General features: G+C 39.1%; 2 protein-coding genes across 7 annotated transcripts in view; one reads left to right on the top strand and one right to left on the bottom strand.

Annotated features, from left to right (window-relative positions):
- Positions 1–242: 242 nt before the first annotated feature.
- On the top strand, positions 243–21375 carry GLDN (gliomedin). The gene is made up of 10 exons (XM_074837124.1): positions 243–590; positions 4810–4861; positions 7159–7176; positions 8362–8469; positions 9404–9550; positions 10254–10379; positions 14885–14965; positions 15051–15176; positions 15891–16041; positions 19426–21375. Exons 1-10 carry the CDS (start codon positions 243–245, stop codon positions 19928–19930), a joined length of 1662 nt encoding a protein of 553 aa, XP_074693225.1. The 3' UTR covers positions 19931–21375.
- Positions 21376–22021: 646 nt separating this feature from the next.
- The window catches only part of DMXL2 (Dmx like 2), a 55092-nt gene continuing 53248 nt past the window's right edge, over positions 22022–23865 (bottom strand). For all 6 annotated transcript variants that reach the window (XM_074837115.1, XM_074837119.1, XM_074837117.1 and 3 more), the window contains one exon: positions 22022–23510. In XM_074837115.1, coding sequence (XP_074693216.1) covers positions 23301–23510 — 210 coding nt within the window. In that variant the 3' untranslated portion in view covers positions 22022–23300. The remainder of the gene's footprint in view (positions 23511–23865) is intronic.

Here is a 23865-nt window from a genome sequence, read left to right as displayed (position 1 = left end):
GTTTAGGAGTACTCCCTGAGGACGGGCAGGCACCAGCAGCCGCTTCCCCGTCCTGCCGGGCTCGGCGGGGACCGAGCCCCCGCCTGCCTCTTCCCCCGGCCCGCCGCCACTCCCCTGCGCCCCGCCAGCGCCCCACGGCGCCGGGGGGGGGGGGGGGGGGGAGCGGGGGCCGGGGGGCCCATAAATCCCTCCCTGGCGGCAGCGGCGGCTCGGGCTGGCCCGTCCGCAGGCAGGCGGCGGCGATGGAGGCGGCGGGCGGCCGGGCGCTGCCGTGCCTGATGGCCGCCGTGGGGCTGCTCTCGGCGCTCAGCGCCGCCGGGACGCTCTTCCTGCTGGCGCAGTGGCGGGAGCTGGGCGCGGCGCTGCGGGAGCGGGAGCTGGAGGCGGCGCGGCCGGCCGAGGCCACCGGCTCCCCGCGGGACCTGCTGCCGGCAGCCGCCGGGCCGGGGCCGCTGGCGAGGCCGGGCGCTGCCGCCGGGCGCAGCCCGCGGGGCCGCAGCAAGCGGAGCTGCCGCGGGGAGCGCGCCCGCGGGCACGCGCGCGCCGCCAGCGAGGAGCTGCTGCTGCTGCTCACCTACTCCCTCGTGCCGGTAGGGGGCGCGCGCCCGCCCACAGCGCCTGCGCGGGACGCGGCCCGGGGCGAGGGGCGCGGGCGGCGGCGCCTCACGGAGGGTGCGGAGAGAAGCGGGGCGGAGGCAGTGGTTAGCAGCGTGGATTTAGTGAAACCTCAACATTTCAGTTGCAATAAAAAGTCAGCCTTCCGGTTGCCGAGGTTTCAGATTTTTTTACCTCTCCCCCGCCGTGTTTCCTGCCCTGCAGCAGCTCGGTGAGGCACTGGGCGTGGCTTTACCATGGCAGGTGGGTGGGAGCCATGGAGCCCCTGCAGCGAGGGGGGAGTTGAAGGCAGGGTTTGAGGGGTCGGAAGAAGAGAACTGGATGGCCTTTCCCTGGCAGAACTGCACAGGTGTTTTGCACTCGCTGAAAAGATGATCCTGGCTTGGTAGGAACTAGGTCAGGTAGTTGAAATAATATACAGGTCACATAGTTGAAAAATTGTGAATAGATTGACATGAAAAGCTTTTAGGTTCTGAGTCAGAAGAAATGCAAGAAAAATATTAGTACTGAGGGAACCTGAGTGGAAGTTCTGTTCCATACGGATTGCAGGCCTAGGCCCACCACAGAGCAGAAGAGGCTAACTCAGGCTCTTCCTGATGTAACTAGTATTACTCGTCTGAAACATTTACTTACAGAAAACACCTTTTCAGTAATGTTCCACTAGCATTTTTGTTAATAAACCATTGCAATGATGACTTTACAGTGGTAACACCTCCATCAATACTAGAGCTAATGAGATTGTAGAGCACAGGTGTTCGTAGCATAGAGTTTTGATATTGCAATTGTTCGGGGTATTAGAATGAATAGTTGTGGGGTTTCTTTAGCTAAGGCCATTTATGTCCTTGTGCTTTGAGTTTGGAATTTGCAGTACAAGACTTTGGCAATTCAAAGAATGTCTTTTTATTGAGAGGCAAAACTGAAAGTGGATATTCAGTTCTAGCTTCTAATTCCACTTACCAAAGTAGCAACATTTTTAACTGGACCTTACTGGAGTGTTTAATTTTCTGTAGTCTTAAAACTACATGGTTTTGTACTCAGAGTGGTCTTAAAATTAATGTGAATAACAGACATTTCAGCTCTTTGGCAATTCAAAAAAAAAAGAAACATTATTTTAGATCGAAGTGGAATGTATATTGTTATTTTTTTGAACTGTAATTCTCAAGTTACTGTTACTGAGCAGGGTTATTTCAAATTTGAAACCTTAAATGACTTTCTAGAAACATATAGCAAAAAAATTGGGAAAAAACTATCTCTTCTTCAGAATTTTTTTGGAGGAGTTAATGTTAAAAGATTTGCTGCCCCAGTGAAATATTTTTTTGTTCTGCATGTAAGCTATTCATCAAAACGTTTAGTTAAAACTTTTTCCCATTTCTTTTAAGAAATCATCTTTGTGTTTGGCAGCTACAGCTCATTTTGTTCCATCCAAGATGAATCACTTCTCTGAGTCTAAGGGATCCACAAATAAAATTATCAGAGAAAGGATTCAGATCCTGACAGGGATTGAGCGCTGTTAATGCCATTTACTGTTAGGTGCTCAGACTTAAACCGTTAGTGGCAGTTGGATGTCTAGATAATTCTGACAGTGGCAGTTAAATATGTTACTCTGCTGTCATTGGGTAGCACATATGGATTAAATGAATTCTGTTGCCCTCGCCAAATAGCACCAAGTGACACAGTGTGTATTTTAACAGCACATGGCAAGACTATTTACTTGTGCAGCTCCTCTGTTTAAATCACCACTGAGACTACTGCTGTGTGCAATGTGCTTCATTTAAATGTACATATCCTGCAGGGAGTTGCTGGGGGGTGTGTGTGTGTGTGCCTGCCTTTTTGTTCTTACAAAATTTCCATCAAATATTTTTCATTCTGGCTGCTCAGAAGAGTGTGTGTGTGTGTGCAGACCCGCTTGCTCAAGGGGAAAAAAGTCCTTAGAAACATTTTCAAGCACAACCCCCCCCACCCCTGCATTTTTGTATCTAGCTCCCACTAATGTAATATGAAGACTCAAATACATTTTTAGTGTGAGACAAAGTTCCTTTCAATTGGTGAGATGATCCCTGCTGCCTTGGTGGGCCACAGCACGATGATTCTCCAGCCTCTGTTGAATGTGGGCCCTGAATGGAGGTTTTGCCTGAGCAGGATCTGTCTTGTAGTGGAGGCAGAGATTTCTGCAGGTATCAATGATCGGGGAGATCTGTTGTGGCCACTGTTCAGGAATCTTTGAAATAACTAGGCATCAAAAACCATATTTTAGGTTTAATACCATGAGTTTATTTTTGGTTCTGGGCCTTTCATTTACTTATGCATTTATAAATATATATGTTTATTTTGTAAGAGAATAAAACAGGAAATTGGCAAATCTGCTGCTGTAGGAAGGCTGATGAGAGGGGAACAGTCCAATAAGTTTGTGAGCAGTAAGTTTGAAAGTGAGATTTAAGGCAGTGCAAGAGGTGTGGGGGCTTATGGATATCTAATTATCTGAGTAGTTGCTTCATCGTTTAGGTTGTCTTTTTTTCTTTTTTCACCTTTTCTTCATGAGAAAACTAAGCTTTTAGCATTTAAATAAGATAGTTTTATCTGTAGCTTTTCTTCATGGCAAAGCTGATGCTGGCTGGTTGCATGACTGGTGTACTCACCTCTCATAGAGAAGCTGGACGTTCTGTTGTAGCCTATTTGCTATAACACGCTTCTTGAGTGCCATGGTTTTTGATTGTCACCTGAATTGCACTGACTGGTAAAAATAATGCTGCTGAGATAACTGGAGGGCCCGGAGGCAATTTATAATCACTTCAGAAACCTCAACGAAACCATTTAGATTAAAATGCAGTTTGAATTAGAGCACACATGGACAAAATCTATTTTACAAATTACAGGGTAGAAGCCAAGTGGTTTGGGGGGGGTGGGGGGGGAGGGGAAAGAGAACAAGCAAATTCTGATGTTCAAAACCAGTTAGCTCTTATCAATGAACTTAAAATGAGTCTAAAACTTTTAATTAAAAGAGCTGTACCAGTACAGTCTGGAATACAGTAAAATCTCAGTATGTATCTGGCAGAAGTGAAATCTGTAGTCTAATATAGTTTGAATTTGCAGAAAAAGCATACTTGCCATCAGAATAATTGTCCTTTATTTCAGTCTGTTAGATTTGTCACTTGAAGCTAATGATGCATTAATTTTAAAAATAAGGATTGACTGGCAAATAACCTTGCTAGGATTAAACATCAGTCTGCCTTTCAGATTGACTTGCGCTTGTTTGTTTTTTGGGTCTAGTGCATTCCATTATTTGTAAATAGAGTAATTGTACAAAGATTAACAAATGTGCATCTCTGGGTAAATAGTTCATAAATTATCTTACATTGCATAGCCCTGAAATAATAATCTTTTTCTTTTCTGACTATAAGCATTAGACTTCCCCAAAGAGTTGAGGTACCTCCAGTGCTCATGTTCATATTATTCTCATTTCTGCTGGATGTTTTGATGAGTTGCAAAACATTTTAGAGTGTTGACTCTCAGCATGCAGGACATATAAAGTGATTGTTTGCACTGCCAAAACCTGTGTATTTTGTAAAGATGACTTTTTAATTGATTACTTTTAGTCTACTCTAGATTAAAAGCATCTGTAAGAATGTCTCTTCTAGCTTGGTTTTTATAAAGTCTGTCATTGTTGGGGTGAAGTATTTTGAATGGACAAAGGTTCATTCCACATTTGCAGATCTTGGTTATTCCAAGGTAAGAAATTGTTTACTTGGAGCATAGGTTATCTTTCTCACTGGATATGCTATGCTGGAAAAATATCCATCATTTGATATGAATATAAGTGAAATTGAATGTAACTTTTATTGGCTGATGTTGGCTTTTAATAACTTTGATAGATTCAATGTATGGACAACCACATGTGTTTTACAGTAATGTGTGAACTTTAATGTCTAGATGATGTATGGGGTTGTCTGCCCAATATTTTTTTCATATTTTCAGTAAAGTTTAAAATGAGGTATATTGAACAGATTTCTATGAGAGAATCACTGCCTGAAGAGGTAGATGGTGTCACAATGTTACGGTGGCTCTAAACAGTTTATTCTTGCAAGCACAGAGTGGACAATTGTATCTTTCCATTTTGGAATTATTTCTGTAGGTGAAGGAAACTACATACTTTTATGGCATGGATTGTTTTCAACTTTACTTTCTTTGCAATATTAGGTCCAAGTGATGGTGGATTTATGTAACAGCACAAAAGGGATATGCTTAACAGGTATGTTTATTGCCTCTATCATTACACCTATGTTTCCTTCAGGAATACAGAATTACAATGTTTTCAACTTGAGGTCAGTGAAGATCTATGCTATTTACTCTATTAGCATTTGCATATCGATTAGGTTATTTATTAAAAAAAAAAAATAGGTGCTACTTTGGGACTAACCTATACCTACTTACTATAAATTCTGGAATTTAAGGAGCTCAGTTGATGTTACTTGAAGCTATTTCTTTCCCATGTAATTTTCATAAACAAATCTTACAGACTTGAGTGTTTAGAATAGGAGTTGAGGTTTAGTCTTGGTATTTTTGCATATGTCCCCACACTTCAAGGCTAACATGGGATGAACATACAGGGTGTAGAAACTTGCTTCTATAGTTGTAACTGCTGTGGAGTAGTAGGAGTTAGATGAGCAATGTGTTTGCCTCCCCTGCATTGGACCGTGGGAACAGGGCATTGGGTTTCACATCTTACCAGTGAGGACTTGGAATGGCTGATGGCTGGGACAAGAGAAGATGGGAGAAGTTTCTATGAGATTTGGTGAAGAGAATGTCAGGTAGTAGCCAATTTAAGGGCTATGGTCCAGCTTTGAAGCCTATAACAGACTGAGTCATGTGTTCTTTTTGGAAATGAGAAGATTAGAAATAAGCCACTTTTTATGAGTTTAAGAAAATGCATCACTTGCTGTCTGGTTTGTATTGTCAAATGGCTATACAGTCCATTTGGCTCAACTGGTTTCAACGTGAATGAGAATTACCATAGTACATACAGATACTAAATACTACTTCTGAAATTGTAGATCAGCTCTGATTGCAACTGAGGCTGAACCACAGACAACCTAAAAGTTTGTTTCTTTGTCTCCAGACTTCTGCATTCACACTACTTGGTGCCTCCTGCGACTTTTTGCTCTCTTGAAACTATTAAATTTTGTCTGTATTACTGGCTTTCTCTGCTATAGGTTTCTGTGACACTTGCTGCTTTGCAAGCAGCTTTCTTGCTTGGATAATTAAGATCCTCAGTTTTTGAGATGAGGAAGTAATGGAATGCACTAATGGATGTAACATTGTAGTGAGGAAAAAATGGTCATTTACTGGAAAATTGGCAGGAAGATGTTAGCCGATGTTACTGCCTGTACTGATTAAAAGGGATAATTGCTGTAATGGTATTATAAAATGATTTTCACTTTACTCATAAGGCTTTCTAATTAATGCTGAAAATTGTCATCTTTAGGGAAATCTAGTAATTACTGTTATTTTCTGTTGTAAAGAGTTTTGTTGAAACAAGAAGGTACTTTGGCTGGATAAAAACGTTCACAGAACTGATTTGGTTCTTTAATTGCAACTACCACCTTTCTTTGTATTTTCCTAACCTGCTTTTCCTGTGGGGTTTTTTTTGTTGTTGTTGTAATTTTTTGTTTTTCCTTTTTTTAATGTGTTTTGGGGATCACATAAGATAAATTTTGTTACAGAAACATTTTCTCGTTTACTCTTGCTTTACTCTTGCCTGCTATGCTGTCTTCTCATTAAGGCCCTATACTTGAACTAGGTCAGAGAGAGTGAGACAGATTTTGCTGAATAACTGAAGCAAGTCCAATTTCTAATACACCAGTGAGGTTCTGTGGGGAGCTTGGTCCAGTCTGGAGAACAAGGACATGTGAAAAGCCCAATTGTGATTTAGATGTAGTTAATAGGAATGACAAGACTTTTTTTTTTTTTTTTTTTCTTCTTCTTCTTCTTCTATTTAAATAGTCTGAACCCTGAACTGCAGTGAAATACCTGTAAAACTTGGAGAAGTGTAGCACGTATTTTTAATGTGTATTTTCAACAGGATTTTTAATTGTGACATTCATCAGTATTGTAAAGCTGCTATTCTTCTCCTGTAATGGAATCTTGGAGAACACTCATATAGGAAACGTAATGATTGTTGGATGCCTTGCACCCAGGGCATTGTAAAGGCACTTAAGCCCCTGACAGTGTGATTACATTGTAGAGGTGGTTGTTTGTCAAATGTTTATCAATTGAAATTTGCAAAAAGCAAAACCTCTGTGTATATGTAACTGCTTTTAAGGATACTCTTTCAGTAAGTCTGAGTTTCTGCTAATGCTCAAATAGTTATTTATAATACAAAGCAGTTAAATCCATAGGTGTTCATTTTGAAATTTGAGGGGCTTTCCTCCCCTTTTACTGTTCTGATCTAATGCTAATCAATTCAATTTGAAATTGCTTTTTGTTTTCTTGCTAGTTTAAACTCACCGTTTCTTCTTTTTTGTGTTCTTTCGCTTGTTCTTGTTGTAGGCCCACCCGGTCCCCCAGGTAAGATACTTGGACAATTGCAGTAACATTTTTGGGTAATTGAAACAGTTGCTGGTACAAAATGTTGAAATGTAGAAATGTATCTTTTATAGAATAGTCTTCCTTTGCTAATTAGAATGGGGGAGGGTTGAATGACTGCCAGCCTTTATAATTTTTGTATTTAGGTCAACTCGTGCCCTGAGAGGGTGGAAGTTTTAAACATTATACTTCTCTAGTGGAGAGAGTAGAATAGTTTCACATTTGCTAAAACATATTTGATCAAAACCAGATGGAATTAGAACTATTTAAGTAGCATTTAGCTGAAGAGATGAGTGTATATATATAAAATCCCCCCCAAGAAAACGGATATTATAATTTAACACTACAAACCTATCTTTAAAAAACATTGGTTACTGATTCCACCCTCCTACCTCCCCCACAACTTTTCCTGCTTTCTTACTTAATTCTCTTTCTGTTCTCACCCGTGGTTGCTAGGCTGTAGGGATGATTACTTGCCTGCTTTCTGTGCTGCTTTAGCTGTGGGTCTGCTTAGAACAATTCTCTGTATCGGAAAAGTATCAGGTATTTTGTTTCTGGGGCTTCAAGTAGCAACAAAGAGGGAGTGATGTCTTCTCTACCAACCAGTCATGGTTTGGCTCTGCAGTATTCTGGACAAAGTAGGTAAATGCTTTTCTTGTGTTAGATTAGTCTGGCCAATATCATAAGCAACATTAAAGCTTATGTGGCTTGTGGAAGATGTTATAGTCACTGCCAAATTCAGAAATAGGATAGGTTCCACTGTGTTTGTCCTTGGAGGGGAAAGCAAAAGGCCAATCTGTGCTGGCCTTAATGCAAAACGTGTGCAGTATTCATTTCAGTCAGTTTTCTTATCCTAAGGCCAGGGCAAAAAAGCACCTTACTGTTTGGTTTCATCGTTTTTTGTTTGTGGGTGGGTGTTCTTTGTTTGTATTGTTTGGTTTGGTTAGGAGGTGGGGGTTTTGTGTGTGGTTTTTTTGTTGGTTTTTTTCTTTTTATTTTTTTTTTTTAAGGAGGATACTCTATTGGCATGGAGAACATAATGGCCTATTAGAGGATTTTGTAGGTCTAAGGAATACATATAAAAACATACTATATGTTAACATAATAGGTTTAAGCATAAATTGCATTTAACAGTGAAAATTCAGTTATGCTGTTTGGATTGTTCAGGGCCCCCCGGACTTGATGGACTGCCTGGCTACAATGGATCAGATGGAGTCCCAGGTATACCAGGACAAAAGGGAGAACCAGGAATAAATGGAAAAAGAGGAAAAATAGGTATTTTTTTTGGTTGGTTGTTTAAAAAAGAAATCCGTTCTTACTGTTATATTCAGATGTAGTTACTTTTAGACCTTTGTACAGAGAGAAGGGTTTCAGTGTTTACAAAGAAGTTGCATGTTACAGAATTCTGTAGCATTCATTGTCTTACACTAAGCTTTGGTAGCTTACTTCAGACTTACTCCACAGCAAGAAAGATAGTATACGTACACTATAGAATATTGCAAATTAAAGATATTGAATGCACTTAATTGAACGTCAGTATTCTGAACTTGCTAGTAAATGCTATTATTGTGAGAATATTTCCATTCCCTCAACCTGCCAACATCTGGTGGTGGAAGTTGTTACATGTTACTACAGTTTTGGTTCAAAATTCATAATAACTATGGCTAAGTGCAAAAAGTATGTGAATTAATCATGCTTCTAACAAGTGTAGAGGGAGATTTCTAGTAGCCATGTGAAAATGTTACTAGATAGCTGGATCTATACTCTGTTGGGACAGTGGAAAATGTTAAAAGTGCAATGTGTGTTGTAATGTTACAGAGTAATTAAGAAAAACTCTAGAGGAACCATGAAAATGCCCTTCTTTAATGCCTTACAAATGTGAAATGAATATATTACTTGACATCTTCCCTTAGTATTCCTACTTCCCCAGAAATTCTCCAGATGAGGTTAATGAGGCCCAGGTCTGTACATTTCATGTTCAAAACTCAGAGATCACTAGGTAAAGATTGTCTTATTTGCACCAAATGGATTGTACACAGTTTCCCTTCGTATTAGGTTACAGTGTTGTTTTGAAATCAGAACGAATTTACAGCTACCCACTTAAATACAGGTGAAAAAAACAACTAGAGCAAGTATGTTTTGTATTTAAAAAAAATATATTAATTGATGCTTAATACTGGAATGGTATTGAAATGCTTTTTATTTCTAGGTGTCCCGGGACCAAAAGGTGATCAAGGACAGAAAGGAGAACCTGGAGAAATGGGTTTACCTGGCAAGGACGGTATGCCAGGAGGAAAGGGTGCAAGAGGAGCAAAGGGTGACAAGGGAGATGCAAACAATGATGTGATATTAGAAGGTAGGAAGAAGTGCTCTTAGGAGCTGTCTTCTAATGGTATACTTGACAGAAAAAGATATACTCTTCTTCTGAAGCATGAATGTGATCTGCAAGAGTAGGGCCAATGAGCATAACCATGTTATCCACAGTGAAGTTTGAGTATTGCTCTGCCCAGGAGATTATGTTCTCTTTTTAATGCAAGTCTTCACAAAAATATTTCTGCTTGGGCTTTGGGTTGAGGTGTACATGAATTCCACCCTTTCTAGCACACTTCTGGAGAGCTGACCTCCTCCTGCTCTTTCTTGCAGTGCAGTTTTATTTTTCTGTTAGAAAAAGAGGGGTGGATTTCCACTCAGGAATACATGAAGCAGCCACAAATATATATAAGCTGTGTAAAATTATACCACTGTAGCATCTGAAGTCGAGGTCTTAGAATACAGTGACTAAAAGACAACAGTGCTTTGTGACTCTCTAACGTGCCTGTAATCCAGACAGATAAATTGCATTGATGTCCTACAACTTGTGAAGTTCTGTATTGGTTCACCTTCTAACAAACAGCATCCCAATGAGTTTATTGCACTGTATTTCTGTACACAGAAACGTCTTGAGAAGAGAGAGGCTGTTTTAGAGATCTCTCAAAGTCCATCATATGGACACGTGCTGTTCTCTGCGGGTTGCCTGTTGTCTGCAGGGCCCATGACACTGTACTCTATTTTGGTCATAGGTGCAAAAGGTGAACCTGGACCGCCAGGGCCCCCTGGACCACCTGGACCCCCAGGGCCTCCAGGAAGACGTAAAGGTAAAGGTAAAGCACAGCTTCAGGAGAACATATACAGCAGCAAATGCACAGGTTAGTTCTTTCCAGTGTTCTGTTCAAGACTAAACCCATTGCTCCAAGTCTCACAAAACAGTAAGCATGTGTTTAATTTTGCTGGCATCAGTAAAACTGCACAAACTTAAAGCTGAGCACGTGCTCAGGTGTTTTGCTGAAATATGATTTGGATAAGGCAGCAGACTATCTCCAGTATAATATTAGTCTTTTAATCATGCTGTGCTAATGCTCAAGCAAAATATTTACATGTGGTGTTTTCTGTTAGATGGGGTATATTTGGAAAGTAAGAGAAATGCAGTTGAAATTTTTAGCTTTTAAATGCTGGATTTTAATTTTACACGTAGATAAGAGCTTTTTCTCAAATAGATTAAAATTGTGCCTCAGATAAAATCCATGTGTGTGTGTGCATATGCCCATGTGTGTGTTTCCATGAGTACGGTGTTGCCTCTGCTGTGTGGGACACATACACATAACAAAGTTATTGACATACATCTTCTCCTCTAGCAGGTGCCTGATTGGAAGTACTCTGCTCTTTTGAACAGTGTATTTTGTAACTATGTTGACAGATACAGTGTACTGAGCATATTTTTCTATGCCTGATGTTTCTAAGGATTTAAATATATTAATAATAGCTAAATACTTTGTGGAAGAAAGTGTTGGTGCCAACGTGATACCAAAGACTATATTAATATTCTAAAACCCTTCTATAGTAAAAACATTCTTACTGCATTTTTATGGATATTTATACTTATCATAGAAAAAATTAATTTTAAACTGGATTTTTCAGATGGGCTTTAATTTCTTCTTTCATATTCTAGTGGGAATAGTTTCTAAGAGGTTAACAGGGACGTTGAGACTGTGAAAGTATTTGCAACTTTTGTAATCAACTTTATTTTCAACATTGAAAAAAAAATGTAATCTCTGTGATCTTTGATCTCTCTAATGCTCTAAACAACTCTGTTTTGAATTAGAACTATTAAACAAGAGTTTGATTTTTCTGATGCTTTTTGGTCCCAGTTCAGGCACATGGGGGTGGGGGAGTGGGCGCGGCTGGATAGGCTGGTGCTTGGAAATGTAGGATGTTCTTACTCATTTTCTTGTGAAAATCAGCAGCCATGTTTTACAAGTATTTCAAGATCCGTGTCTGAAGTTGATGGACTTTTGAAAATTTTGGCCAAAAATGTTATCATACATTCCTGAAAACTCGCTCTCAGAAAAAAAATCTGGTTTTGAGACTTGCATTTCAAATAATTTCTGCATACTGGAAGAGGAGAGCCTTTTTTTGGCCAGTGCAGAATTAGCAGTAGAAGATGAGAGGAGCTGGTCATTTGGATGCTCAGGAATATGGGTTCTACAAACACTGTGGTATTGTGGTAACTGGAAAATTTTGGTTCAAAGTATTAGTTGATTATGGAAAGCAAAGAGAAGCTGGTGCAAGAACAGCACTGTGTTTCTAACTCACTCCAGCTTGAGAACAGAAGCAGGCTTTTGGTTTTGGATGTGCGTACTGGATCTGGCTGTCCCCGTCCTTTACCCCAGATGGTATTGCATTGGAGAGGGGTGCAGTTTCCAGTGACTGTTGCTACCTCATAGTTCTGGGATGAATTTTCCCTCCCGGCTGAGATGCCTGCTTTCAGGGGGTCAGAGTGATCCCATAAAAGAATAGCAAAGGATGTCTCAGTTACTAATCTTTCAGGTTTCTGGAAAACAGAGTTATCTGTGAGGGTGTTTGGTGAAGTGGAGTTGCTTTTGTAACTGGGAATGTAGTTTCTTCGTAGGTACACTGAAAGGGAATAGCACAAGAAGTTCATACAGTTATTAAATGTGAAACAAGCAGAGTAATTTGTATGTCTGAGTGAGCGGCTGTGTGGTGTTTTGTTGCCAGCTGGGCCTAAACCATAGCAATGCCTCACCGTTAATAGGGTGATATGTTTTTATGTCACCATTATTTTGCATTTGCTGAGATGAAAAATCTCTTTTTTTCTTCTTATTATAAATGCTGTTAACCAGTGAATAATAATACTGGGTGGAACATATATCAATTATTTCCGCCTCTTACTTTTAATATAGCATGTAATTGTCATTGTAGTAGCATGTAAGAACCTCAGTCAGGAGATTTGAAGTATCAGAACAAAGTCCAAAGAGCCTCCTTACAATGGAAAATAGATAGCTGGAGCAGAAATCTCATCCTGTTTGAAATTCAGAAATGCATGAACTGTTGTACAAGATATAATTGGGCCATTTACTCAGGTAGCCTGTTCTCAAGTGTTGAAACAGACTGAAGTGCTTTGGAGGATAAGCTATCTGATGGATTTCTGATAGATTTTTAAATCCCAGCATGCAAATGGGGGTTATACTCAAATAACTCTGCAAAGATGAGATCTTCCTCAATGAGCATTTACGTTTTGTAAGTCAGTAGGCTGTGAGAACTTGTTACCAAAATTCAAAGAATAAAACAGCTTTTGTAATTAAATATTCATATCCCTTTGAAGAAAAGAGAATACACATGGTGATTTACAACTGTAATTAACTTATTACATAAGAATAGTTTCTTTAAATTAGATTTTCAATCAGGTAAAACTTTTATTTCTGTAAGAGAAGAGAATAATTAGTTGGAAGCTCAGGTGTATTTGATCTCAATGGTACTGTTAGCTAATTCTAAAAGAAACAAAAGATCCCTGCTCCACACTCCCTCACTCCCTCCTTCTCACCCTCCCCAGACACACCAAATCAATACTTTTAATGTCTTGCAAACTCCAGGAACTCTCAGCCAGAATATTTTATGATAGGAATCAGTAGAATATTTTATCTTTTTTTGATGGAAAGAAAGCAGTGAAAAATTCACATAAGAGTCTCTGATTGAAAACTGTCTCTTTAATCTTAGTTGCTTTCTGTTTCATGCAGCTGAAAGTCCTCAGAGAGTATTGCAAACACTCTCAAATGCAAATAGTGCACTCGACTTCACTACAGACACTGACCTGGTCCTTGCCTGCTCTGTAGTCTTAAGATAAACTACTGTATAGAGAACTGCTCATTCAGTTAGCTGTATCTGTTAGACTCAGCCCAGGAAAATTAACTTGTGCATTGCAACTTAAAATTTCTGCTGAGTGGGTTCATTTTTGAGATATTTTGACAATATTTTGAGATCAGAAGCTAGAAAGGGTTCTAGAGGGATTGCTAGATTCTAGCTATAGGGATTCATCTTCCCATGGTTGGATGGACTGTTTGGGCCTTATTTTAGAGATACACTGTGATCACTTACAAACTTTCTATGTCATATCACCAAATGTCCTACATAAGTGGGTGGGAGAAATATGTGTTGTTCTTGGAGTATTTTCCTTCTTCATAAACAAAGAGAGGATATAACCTGAAGGAGAAAACAACAATGCACTATAATCTGTCCTTTCTTTCCTGAATGTCATGGTACCCTTTCAGCAATACTTGATAGTTATTTCATATTTTTACTACCTTTCTCATTTAAACTTCATCACAGCCCTGTAAATCCCAGAAATACATTGGAAATCAACAACAAAAATGCATGTCAAAAAGAATTTGCATCCTGCATGTCAAGCAGTGTGAAATGTGTAAGGAGATGAAAGTTAAGAATGGAATTAGAAAACAAGGCTACAGTGAAATCAGGATACCTTCAGCAAAGAGCTGAGAACTGTTCTCTGGTTATTGATTCTAAGCAAACTGAAATGTGTTGGATTGTTTTAAAGGCAGAAGAGGTAGCTGGATTTATAGAAAAGGTCCATAAATAATTTTATTCAGGCATTGTTTTAACAGTAAATGCAAAGAGAAAACCTAACCAGTTACTCTTTAAATTGTTGAGGGGTGGGGAAAAATGTTTCCAGGTGTTTATTGGTTTCTAATATGGACCATTTCTATGTGTGTAAGAAATATAGTGTATAATTTCCCTTAGTGTTTCATACTGCTGCTTTAATGGCATGGATGACTGACCTGCGTTCTTATGCATTGTGTGCTCTGTGTATTTGTTAGTATTTTACTACTGTCTTGGGCATTAACAGCAGGAGCAAAACTTGTGTTGCCTACAGAATAGACCTCCTCTGCTGGTGTTTGTAGATTTGGGCATGAAGCTTTGGAGTTTAGCCATCACTCGTTCCCAAGAAAGCATTTTGGTATTACCGCTAAATCAGCCAGCTGCCAGCTATTGCAGTTGTCTGAAGTTATCGAAGGAAAGGGGCAACTCTGTCTTTCTAAGCAGCTACTCAGAAATTCACAGCTAAGGAATGAAATCTCTTGAGCAAAATTAGTTACTCCTCAAAGTTGACTGTCAGCCTGACAACTTTAAGGAAACAAACCTGCCCAAACATTTCCTTCACAGAAGTGAGAGCATGTCTCTTTTTATCTCATTTTTTGACCAGACTAACCTAAGCTTTTTTCCCCAGATGAAGCAAAATCCCAGTTGTTGTTCCTTTATTTTAGTGGAGTCACTGATGTGTACATCTGTCATGTCAAAGATAGAAAAATGACATGGTTTACCCTTTCTCTCTCAACTCTAGGTGAGACATGTGCTGTACCAAATGATGACACCCTGGCTGGAAAAGCTGAAGACAGAGCCCCTGGTCCTTCAAAAAAAGATGGTAACCTGCTACAGAGCGTGACTAACTGCTACTTAATGTTTTAATGTCACAGATAGATAATGGACATGTTCTTTTTCTCTACTAGAATGTGTCATAACATCTGTAGGAAGTCCTATTCACATTGTCAGTGTACAGCAAACGTTTGGAACTTGGATGCGGGAACCTGCAAATATAAACGATGAAAGGATTTGGCTTACCACGCATTTTTCAGGTACACTAGTAGTAGTCACTGATAAAACCAGTTGTTATACTAGCGTTGCTTTCTTAATTCCTTCAACCTAAACTACTATTTCTAATCAAGTATGATTTTTTTTTTACCCACATCTTTTTCAGAATATTTTCCATATTACCTGTATAATACTTGACTGTACATAGACCATTTGTAGTATCTTTAGACATTTTGAGAGCGAACATCAGATTTTGAAAAGAGTTTGAGGATTTTAGGTTTTTTTAACCAAGTTGAAATGCCTGTTGTTCATGCCTTTTTATTCTTTTCTTTCAACAGTTTCCTGTAGCTTTACTTCCCTAAATTGTAGTTAGGAGTTTTGCCTTTTTATTTAGCTAGGCATGAAAATGAATCAGATGCTGCATGAGCTACATTTAGTGCAGGAGAATTTCAAGGACCTAACTGGAAAAAGGAAGTATTTCCCGTATATTTACCAACGGTGTTCAGTATTAGAGCTCATCAGGTCTGTGGAAAGCAGGCCCTTGAACACCACCTCTATAGACTTTTTTGGTGTTTGTCTCTGGATTATTTTATCACGTTCCAGCAAGTTGAATCACTATTGAAAACACAAATGCAATTATTGTCTGTCAGATATTTGATTGAGATTGACTTCCAGTAGAGACTGAATTTTAGGATAGAGATTTCAAAATTACATGAACCAAATGATAGTCCTTTTTTCATGTTTTCCCCTTCATTTAGGAAACTCTATAAAAGAATATGAGAATTCCAGTGCCTTGCTGAATGACAGCTACAGGATCATTAACATCACAGGATTCTTTTATGGATGTGGTCATGCAGTACAAAACAATCATCTGTACTATCAAAAGGGAGGAACCAATGTCATTCTGAAGTAAGTCAGACATAGTTGGCTTAAGGTAAGAATGTTGTGGAAGGAGGAATGGGTTAGTGACAGAGGTGCACCTCAGAAAAGCAGATCCCTTTCCTTGTACCATTTTATGTTTCTTTTTGGTCCTATCTAGAGTATGAAGAATGGTTCAGAATCCTTTCCAGAACAGAAAAACTAATTCTTTCCAATCTGTAACTAGAATGTGGGCCACCAGCTTTCCACCTGTGTGTGCAGATGCTGTGGGAGGAGAGGAACTGGGAGGGTAGTCCAGGTCTGTTACTCCGCTGTGACGGTCAGTTCTTTAAGCATTGCTCAGGCCTGTGTCTGAGCGGGTAACCTGAGTAGTTACTACTGATAGGACAGCTGGGCCTCCAGATGAACAAGATGCCGTGTGCAGAGGTGACAACAGATCTTTCTTTTGGCTATCCTGGGGTCTCATGGGTTTCTATGACACGTTACATGGCTGTGAGTGTTCTTGCACTTGGATTCTTTGCTATGTTCATAACTGTGAGAAAGAAACGGGAGCTGACTATGGAATTTGGGGGTCAGAAAAAAGTATTTGATTAAAAAAACCCAAGCTGTGCATCTATCAGCATCAGAGTAAGAATTAGTTCTGCTGCAGCTTGTGGGACACAGGTGAGTGGTTCTATGGTTGTAGCACACTTGTGGAACTTGGCTTTCCAGAGCTGCTTGGTGGGTTGATGCATGTGCTTTGCTCTCGGAGAGAGCGTTCTGAGCTGGTAGGGGCTGAGTTAATGCTGCTGGTGGAGAGGAATGCACGAAGGCACCAGCTGAGGACATGGCGACCTGATGAATTGCACATTCCTTTGTGGAGGGGTGGCTCCACTCTTTGATTTCCTTGTAATAAGAAGTTCCTACAACTCTCCTGATTTATCTCCCTGAATTGGAACTGGGAATTACATCTTTATTTCTTCAGTTTCTACTGAGGACAGAGACAGACAATACAAATCAAAACCAAAATCTTGTGGGAAGAGCCAAAGAAAGGCAGTCCAAGGGCAAGTGAAAGATTGCATCTGCTTTCAAGTTCTCTTACACGACTCTGATGTTTGAGCCAAGAACATTACTGTACTTTGATGTCTGTTCCCAAGCAGGTGTGAGTGCTGCCTTCCTATATTTGTTTGGATGCCAAGGAATGTGAGCAAGCTGCTTGGATTCTATAATATTTATTCTGCCAGAGACAAGCCCACTTTTTGGCAACCTCCTTTAAATATCTTTAGGGCTTTTTGTTTATACATCTGTAAAAGACCATGTCTGTCTAAGCAATCCACAGTGATAGGACAGAGGTTCCTGGCCTTTGCTTGGGTACCGTTAATTGGGAAATGCCTTCACGTACGGATGAACACAGGCTATTTGTGGAATTTTCAAAACCTCTCTAAGAAGTTGCTGAGAGATGGCCTTTCTGTTCAGTTATTCACTCTTAAGATTATTTACCTTCAGCACAGATGGAATGAGGCACTATGAATTCTGTGACAGTGAAGTCCTTGATTTTGGGCTGCAGAAAATCTTTTGGGAGTTTTTGTATTGATTTAATGGAAAGAACTGGTGAGGACCTGGTTGGTTCATTTTGCAGATGTTGAAAAAATACTTAAAAGGAGTTTCCTGTCACATTTAAAAGCTGGTAAAGATACATTTTTCTGACTTTGGCAGGTTTTCTCATGATGATCAGATCCCTGACACTATGACTGCCTCATCCCTTCTCCCTTTGTTTCACAACATGCTTTCCCACCTCTGTTACTTTTGCTTGACTTTATTCATGTTAGCGATCAGAGAAGTGTTTGCAGCTTGAGTTCCCTGTGGTTGATGGAAATATTACACTGTGTCATGTTGTTTACCCCAGGGTGCCAGAAGATTAAGGAATTTCTGAACCATTTGGGGTTCTAGGCTAGAGTGTCCTTGACTGGGGCAGCGGAAGAGAACCTCAGGAATTAAACCTCACTTTTCCGCTCCTTTCAGGATTTTCACATAAGAGGAAAAGAGAGGCTGTTCTGTGTTGTAGATCTTGCACATTTCTAATGAATCTCGAGAAGCTTTTTATCTTGTTGGCTCTTTATAGAAAAAATCCTGAAGAAATCTGCATTTCTGTGACTATTCCTGCTAAGGGCTGACTTCCTTGCCCTTGCCTGAGGTTATTTACAAACAATGAAGCAACTAATGAGATTAACTGGGTTGACAACACACGTTTCTCAGAAATCTTCTCCAGCCTTGAAGCCTTTCTTATTGCATATATATGCTGCTGGAACATGGAGTTGCTGCAGACATGAGTTTTATGAAAGCTGAGGGGAATCATCTAGTTAGTCATTCTTGACTTTTCTTTAGATGATTTTTCCAGTATATGCTATCAATGCCTCTTCTACAGAAGAAAATAAATCTTCCAGTATTTTTCCTTCTATTGTAAGTTCCTGGACCTGAAATGTTCCTGTCATTAAGCCTGTCTTTTCAGAAAACTTTTGTAACTAGCAGGTTCGTGTATTGAGAAATGTTTTTCCTCTACTTGAGGAACAGGGCCATACAGTTAGATAGAAGTCAGACAATGAAATGTGCTTCATTACGGAAGGCATTACTGAAACGGATAAAGCGTACTCTCCCTGCCTTTGCTAAAGGACTGCATTATTCAGTGATTAAATGCTAACTGCAAATGTGTCTTGATAGTAGCTGATTACCCTCTTAAACTAGTAGAGGAACTCAATTTAGCTGCCCAATGCTGCTGTCCTCAGATTATCATCCTATTAAGGAATTTCAAGGAATAAAAACAATTTTATACATCAGTGATGAGACATTCAGGCTGTCCTGTTGGAGGCCAGCATGAGGTCAGAATTTTGGCTCTGCAAAAGTAGAATTTTTATTCTTTTGATGTTTACTTGAGCAAATCACTGCATTATCTGAACTGTTTTCAAAAGAGGAACTTTAAGACTAGGTGAACCTGCCCAGAATTGATGCTGGTTTGGTAAATCACATTTTCTCCCTTTAGTCCCCACCTAGTAGAAAGCAAACTTCTGTACAGATTTCATTTCACAAGTTTGGGCTTTCACCTGGTATCTAATGCTTTTTCATGCCCATTCCTTTTAGTTACTTCTTTCATCCTCGTGATAATAAAGCTCATAGACTAAATAAAGTAAAACCTACCCAAGCGAGTTCATGCTCTTGTGCACCTTTTAAATTGGTTATTGCTTTGGAATTTTCTCCTAGTGTTTTGGAAGGTGCTTTGAGTGGAGTACTTAATCTTAAAAGACATCAGAATGATCCTTGAAGTATTTTCAACAATGCTTCTATCAGTAATAATGTACTCTGAATTGATTCAACCAACCAGTATGTATAAAAATGAATTTGTAGCACAACAAACCAAATTCTTACTTTATCTCGTTTCAGACTTGGGCTTGATAAAGCATCTCTGGGCACCCTGCTAATTAAAGATGCCTTATATCATGGCCGTAACTACCTCTTTTCTAACTCGAAGACGTATTTCAATGTAGCAGTGGATGAGAAGGGTCTTTGGATTATATATGCCTCAAGCACTGATGAAAATATAATAGTAGCATATATTGATGAGGAAACATTTTCTGTCATCCGTCATATCAATACTACGTATCCTAAGTCCAAGGCTGGTAACGCGTTCATAGCATGTGGCATTATGTATGTCACTGATACCAAGGATATGACAGTAAGTTTTGCTTTTGACTTACTGAAAGAGAAGCAGATTGATACAAGGTTTAAGTTACGGTCTTCACAGTCTGTTCTTGCTATGCTTTCATACAGTCTAAGAGATAAGAATTTGTATACATGGGAGAATGGGAGCTTAATGGTATACCCTGTACATTTGGCAGATGAATGTATTTTAAAATGTTATGTACGGGAGCCATATTTGACTAAATAAGATTATTTAAAGCTATATGATATACACAGGCGGGTCCCTTTACTTGGTATAATTTTCTGTTCACTGATGGTGGTTTGTGAGTGTGCAGAAAAGGGAGATCAGGCGCCTTTGTATAAACACACTTCAGTTACATAGGCCATTCTCATCTTTTTAAAAGAATAGCTGTTCAATATTGCAGCTGCAACACAGCACAGACTTGCTTTTGTTTTTCCCCTGTTATTCAGCTGATAATTACATCTAATGTACATTGATTATTCCATAGTCATGTGCTCAGCAGAGACTATTTATAACTTTCAGTAGCAATCATCTTATCTGCAATCATTTTCTAGTTAGTGATTATGGTCTAGTACAAATGTCTAAATAATGAACTTCTGTCTACAAATACCTTTGTCACTTTCACTTAATACTTTCCACTGATTCTCTGTGAACATTTCTTTTGGACAAAGATATACAGCTGTTAAAAATAATTGGGATGGAAATAGTTGTTTAAACAGAAAAAAAGCAGAAAATTTCAAATTCGACAAGTCCAGTGAACTGTTACATAATCAAAAGCAAAATCCAGCCCAAGTACAAGGAAAATGGGAATAATGGCATTATTGAATATACATGAAATTGTGTTTAGTAAATGGAGCGTGGGAAGACAAGTAATGAGGTATAAAATTGAAGATGTAAAACTTATGATTAAAATTCCCTTTTTAACAGTGTTTGAGTTGCTTGTATTGCTGCAGACTATTCATTGCCCCTCACTGCCATGTAAACTATACCACTATAACGTGCTTATATACACTATATTATAGTAAGGTACGTATCTCAAAGAAATTTTCCCCATGTTCATCCATGCAAATGAAAACATAAAATGAAGGGTATACTTTTTTGCTGCTATTCTTGGAGAAATAAAATAATCTGGAGCAGGAATGCATGTATTCATCATCATGCTTAGTGACTTAAGATTAACAGTAAATTAATTCAGAGATTTCACATTCAAATGTTTGAGACCTAGAGGTAAGAAATAATAGGAGCTTTTGGTTTTTAGTTTTGTTCTGGTGTTTCAGATTTCTAAATTTAGCATTGAAACATAAATCCCTACTGTTTCTTTGTGTATCTGTATTCAAAATCATGCTCTCAGAAAACCCCTACCTGAATTTCTAAGCTGCCTGTAGATATTGGTAAAGTTCACAGAGCTCATCCAAATATTTAGAAGCAAAGTATCACTTAAACCCCGAACTGCACCGAGGTGTTGAATACCTGTACGACATCCAGGCTCCATCAAAGGGATTAATGAATTTGGGGATGTCTAACTCTGCAGAACCTTGTCTAGCAAACGCGCAGCGACGCTTCAGCGTGTGGTACAGCCAGGGCTGGGCTGCACCCTCTCTTCTCGGTGTACCTGCTGCTTTCACCAAGGCCAGGATTCAGGCCCTGCACGCTAAAGAGAGGGATGCAGAGGGGAACCAAAAAGCATAGTTAATACTTTGAACTAGTATATACATCAAAACTCATATACCAAGAATTCTGTCTATACGTATAAAGAGTGCAAAACTTCACAGTCCAGAGCTCCACTTGTGTGTACGTGGACTTCTTTTGACATCAGGGTGGGGTGGGTGGGGGTGTGTGTGTTGGTAGGTTTGGGGTTTTTTTGTCTCTTTTTTGTTGTTGTTTTTTTAAAAATGAAATTATGGTACTAATAAAGTCAACTTTTTGGCAAAAAAACCAACTCAGCAGTATACTTGGGTAAATACAGTTCAAGCCAGATGTGCCAGTTTCTAGACAGTGTGCCTAAAAATTTCTGAATGTCATTGTTGAACCACTTGGATTGACCTCTTGGAGAAGGAGGGTCAGCAAATTCTGCCTCTTTTCTCAGTGACAGAACCAGGCTGTGTTTCTTGCAGCTGCCTTTGTCGGAGATGAAGAGAGACTCAATTCTCTTAACCTTATGCTTTTCTAGGACAGCTGAAAATAAAATGCAAATAGCTAATCCTTTTTATCTCAGTACAGTCTGAGGTCAAGTTAAAGCTAGCTCAGGCAGAATCCAGTCAATCTACTGGAGGTTAAGTTAAATCTACTTAAATATAAGAGTTCTGGAATGGACTGTTCCATGAAATAAAAGTAATTTATTTAACTTACAAAGGGAAAGCTAAACAATGACATTTACTCTTCTTTCTTTTAATACTTCTCATACTTCACAGCCTGCAATTTAAAATCACCTTTGGAGAAAGGTGCTTTTTATTCCAGTATATTTTACAATACAGCACAGACATCAAAATTTTCATTGGAGGAATAAGACAGTTTGTTAACATTTAAATACGCCGACATCCGTTCCAGTCTCTTAAGAACATGGTTTTTTGTTTACAACAGAAAAATACATCTGACAACAGTAGCTAGTTATATTACAAGCAAACAATATTGAACTCTGCATAGTTTATACAATATACTGTGGTAATAACTTAATTACCAGTTTTATCCACTATTTACTAGCTGGCCACATAAAGCCTGACATTCATCTGAAATGTGGCATTATATGTTCCATTGGTATTTTCTTAACAGCTTCATTTAATGAAGTATTTTCTGGACAAATGAATTTCAAAACTAAAAGCTGACTAGAATCATGGATGTCTTCACTACAAACATTTAGTGCTTACAATACATTCCTAAAGTAAAGGCAGGTGTCCAATAGAAAACATAGCTGTCAGAAAGAAAGGAAAATAGTGTGCAAATTAAAAATAATTGCATTTAAAAATGTGCTGATGTGCAAGTTACAGTATCAACTGTGTAATAATAGTAACTGGGAAAAAAATCTCAGCATAAAATGATACATGTCTCACAGTACGTTCTTGATTGCACATGTTCCACGGCATTTGCATCCATTACACTTTCTTGCAAAAATCAAATACACTGAGTACCCTTAATTAAAACTAAACTATTTTACAATGGGAAGTTGTACACATGCTTCAATTAGTGGGAAAAACTAGAATAAAAATAATCAAAATCACATCAGAAATGCTTACTGACTTGTAGAGCCACAGTGTTTGTTAAGTGACTGACACGTGTCAGAATCTTTACAACACACTAAATGCAGCTTAGGGGTTACTGAGCAATAACCCCACCTGTGACTGACTGTACTGGGTTTAATTCTTTACTTTTACAATACAGTACATGCATTTCCACCCCAGTGATCCTTATGGGCATACTCCAAATATACCTGTTGTGAAAGTTGTCTTTTTTTTTTTTTTAAATCTTTTTCCCCATAATACTTAATGCTGCAGCAACTGCTTTGAAAGGAAACAAAATGTTTCCTTTCCACACTGCATATCACTGTGTGTTTAGCTACTTAAAGGAACATTATATAAAAACAGGATTAGCTCACGTAACGCTACAGAATGTCAAAAATGCCTGAAGGTACATTGAAAGCATTGGGAAGAACCCTCATTTTCAGCGTGCCGTCTGCTCCACAGGAGAAGATACGATTGCCTTGCACAGTTTCAATCTGGGTGACACCAGCACCAATATTTCTGAAAATGGACTGCTTAGCATGTTCATTTTTAAATGAGTGAATTAAATTATAGCCAGTCAGTCTCCACACCTGTATCAAAAGAATGACAAATGACAAAAGAAGATTAAAATGAGGATTTGTATTTTTTCCCTGATGTTTCAGATTCCTGGCTGTCCTAAACCCTATTCAGCAAACATAAAGGGTATTTTTTTGTTGTTTATTAGCAACAATTACAACAAGTCCAAGAGTCTTGAGAGGCTCCTGATGAAGCATAAGGCAAGACAGCATAAGGCTACCTTAACATGGAGCAGGTATGAGGCTGCCCTGTGTTACCTGATGAGTAGTGCCCCTCTCAGCTTTTCCCCCCGCCAGTGAAAGCTGCAGAAATGCACAGGTTGCATTTTTATCCAAGATGACTATTATCAGCATTCCAGCAGCTTGAAAT

The sequence above is a fragment of the Strix aluco genome, chromosome 12, assembly GCF_031877795.1.
Source record: "Strix aluco isolate bStrAlu1 chromosome 12, bStrAlu1.hap1, whole genome shotgun sequence".
In the NCBI taxonomy this organism is placed as follows: Eukaryota; Metazoa; Chordata; class Aves; order Strigiformes; family Strigidae; genus Strix; species Strix aluco.
Note: the sequence above shows the minus strand (reverse complement) of the source record. Positions and strands in the feature narration are given on the sequence as shown.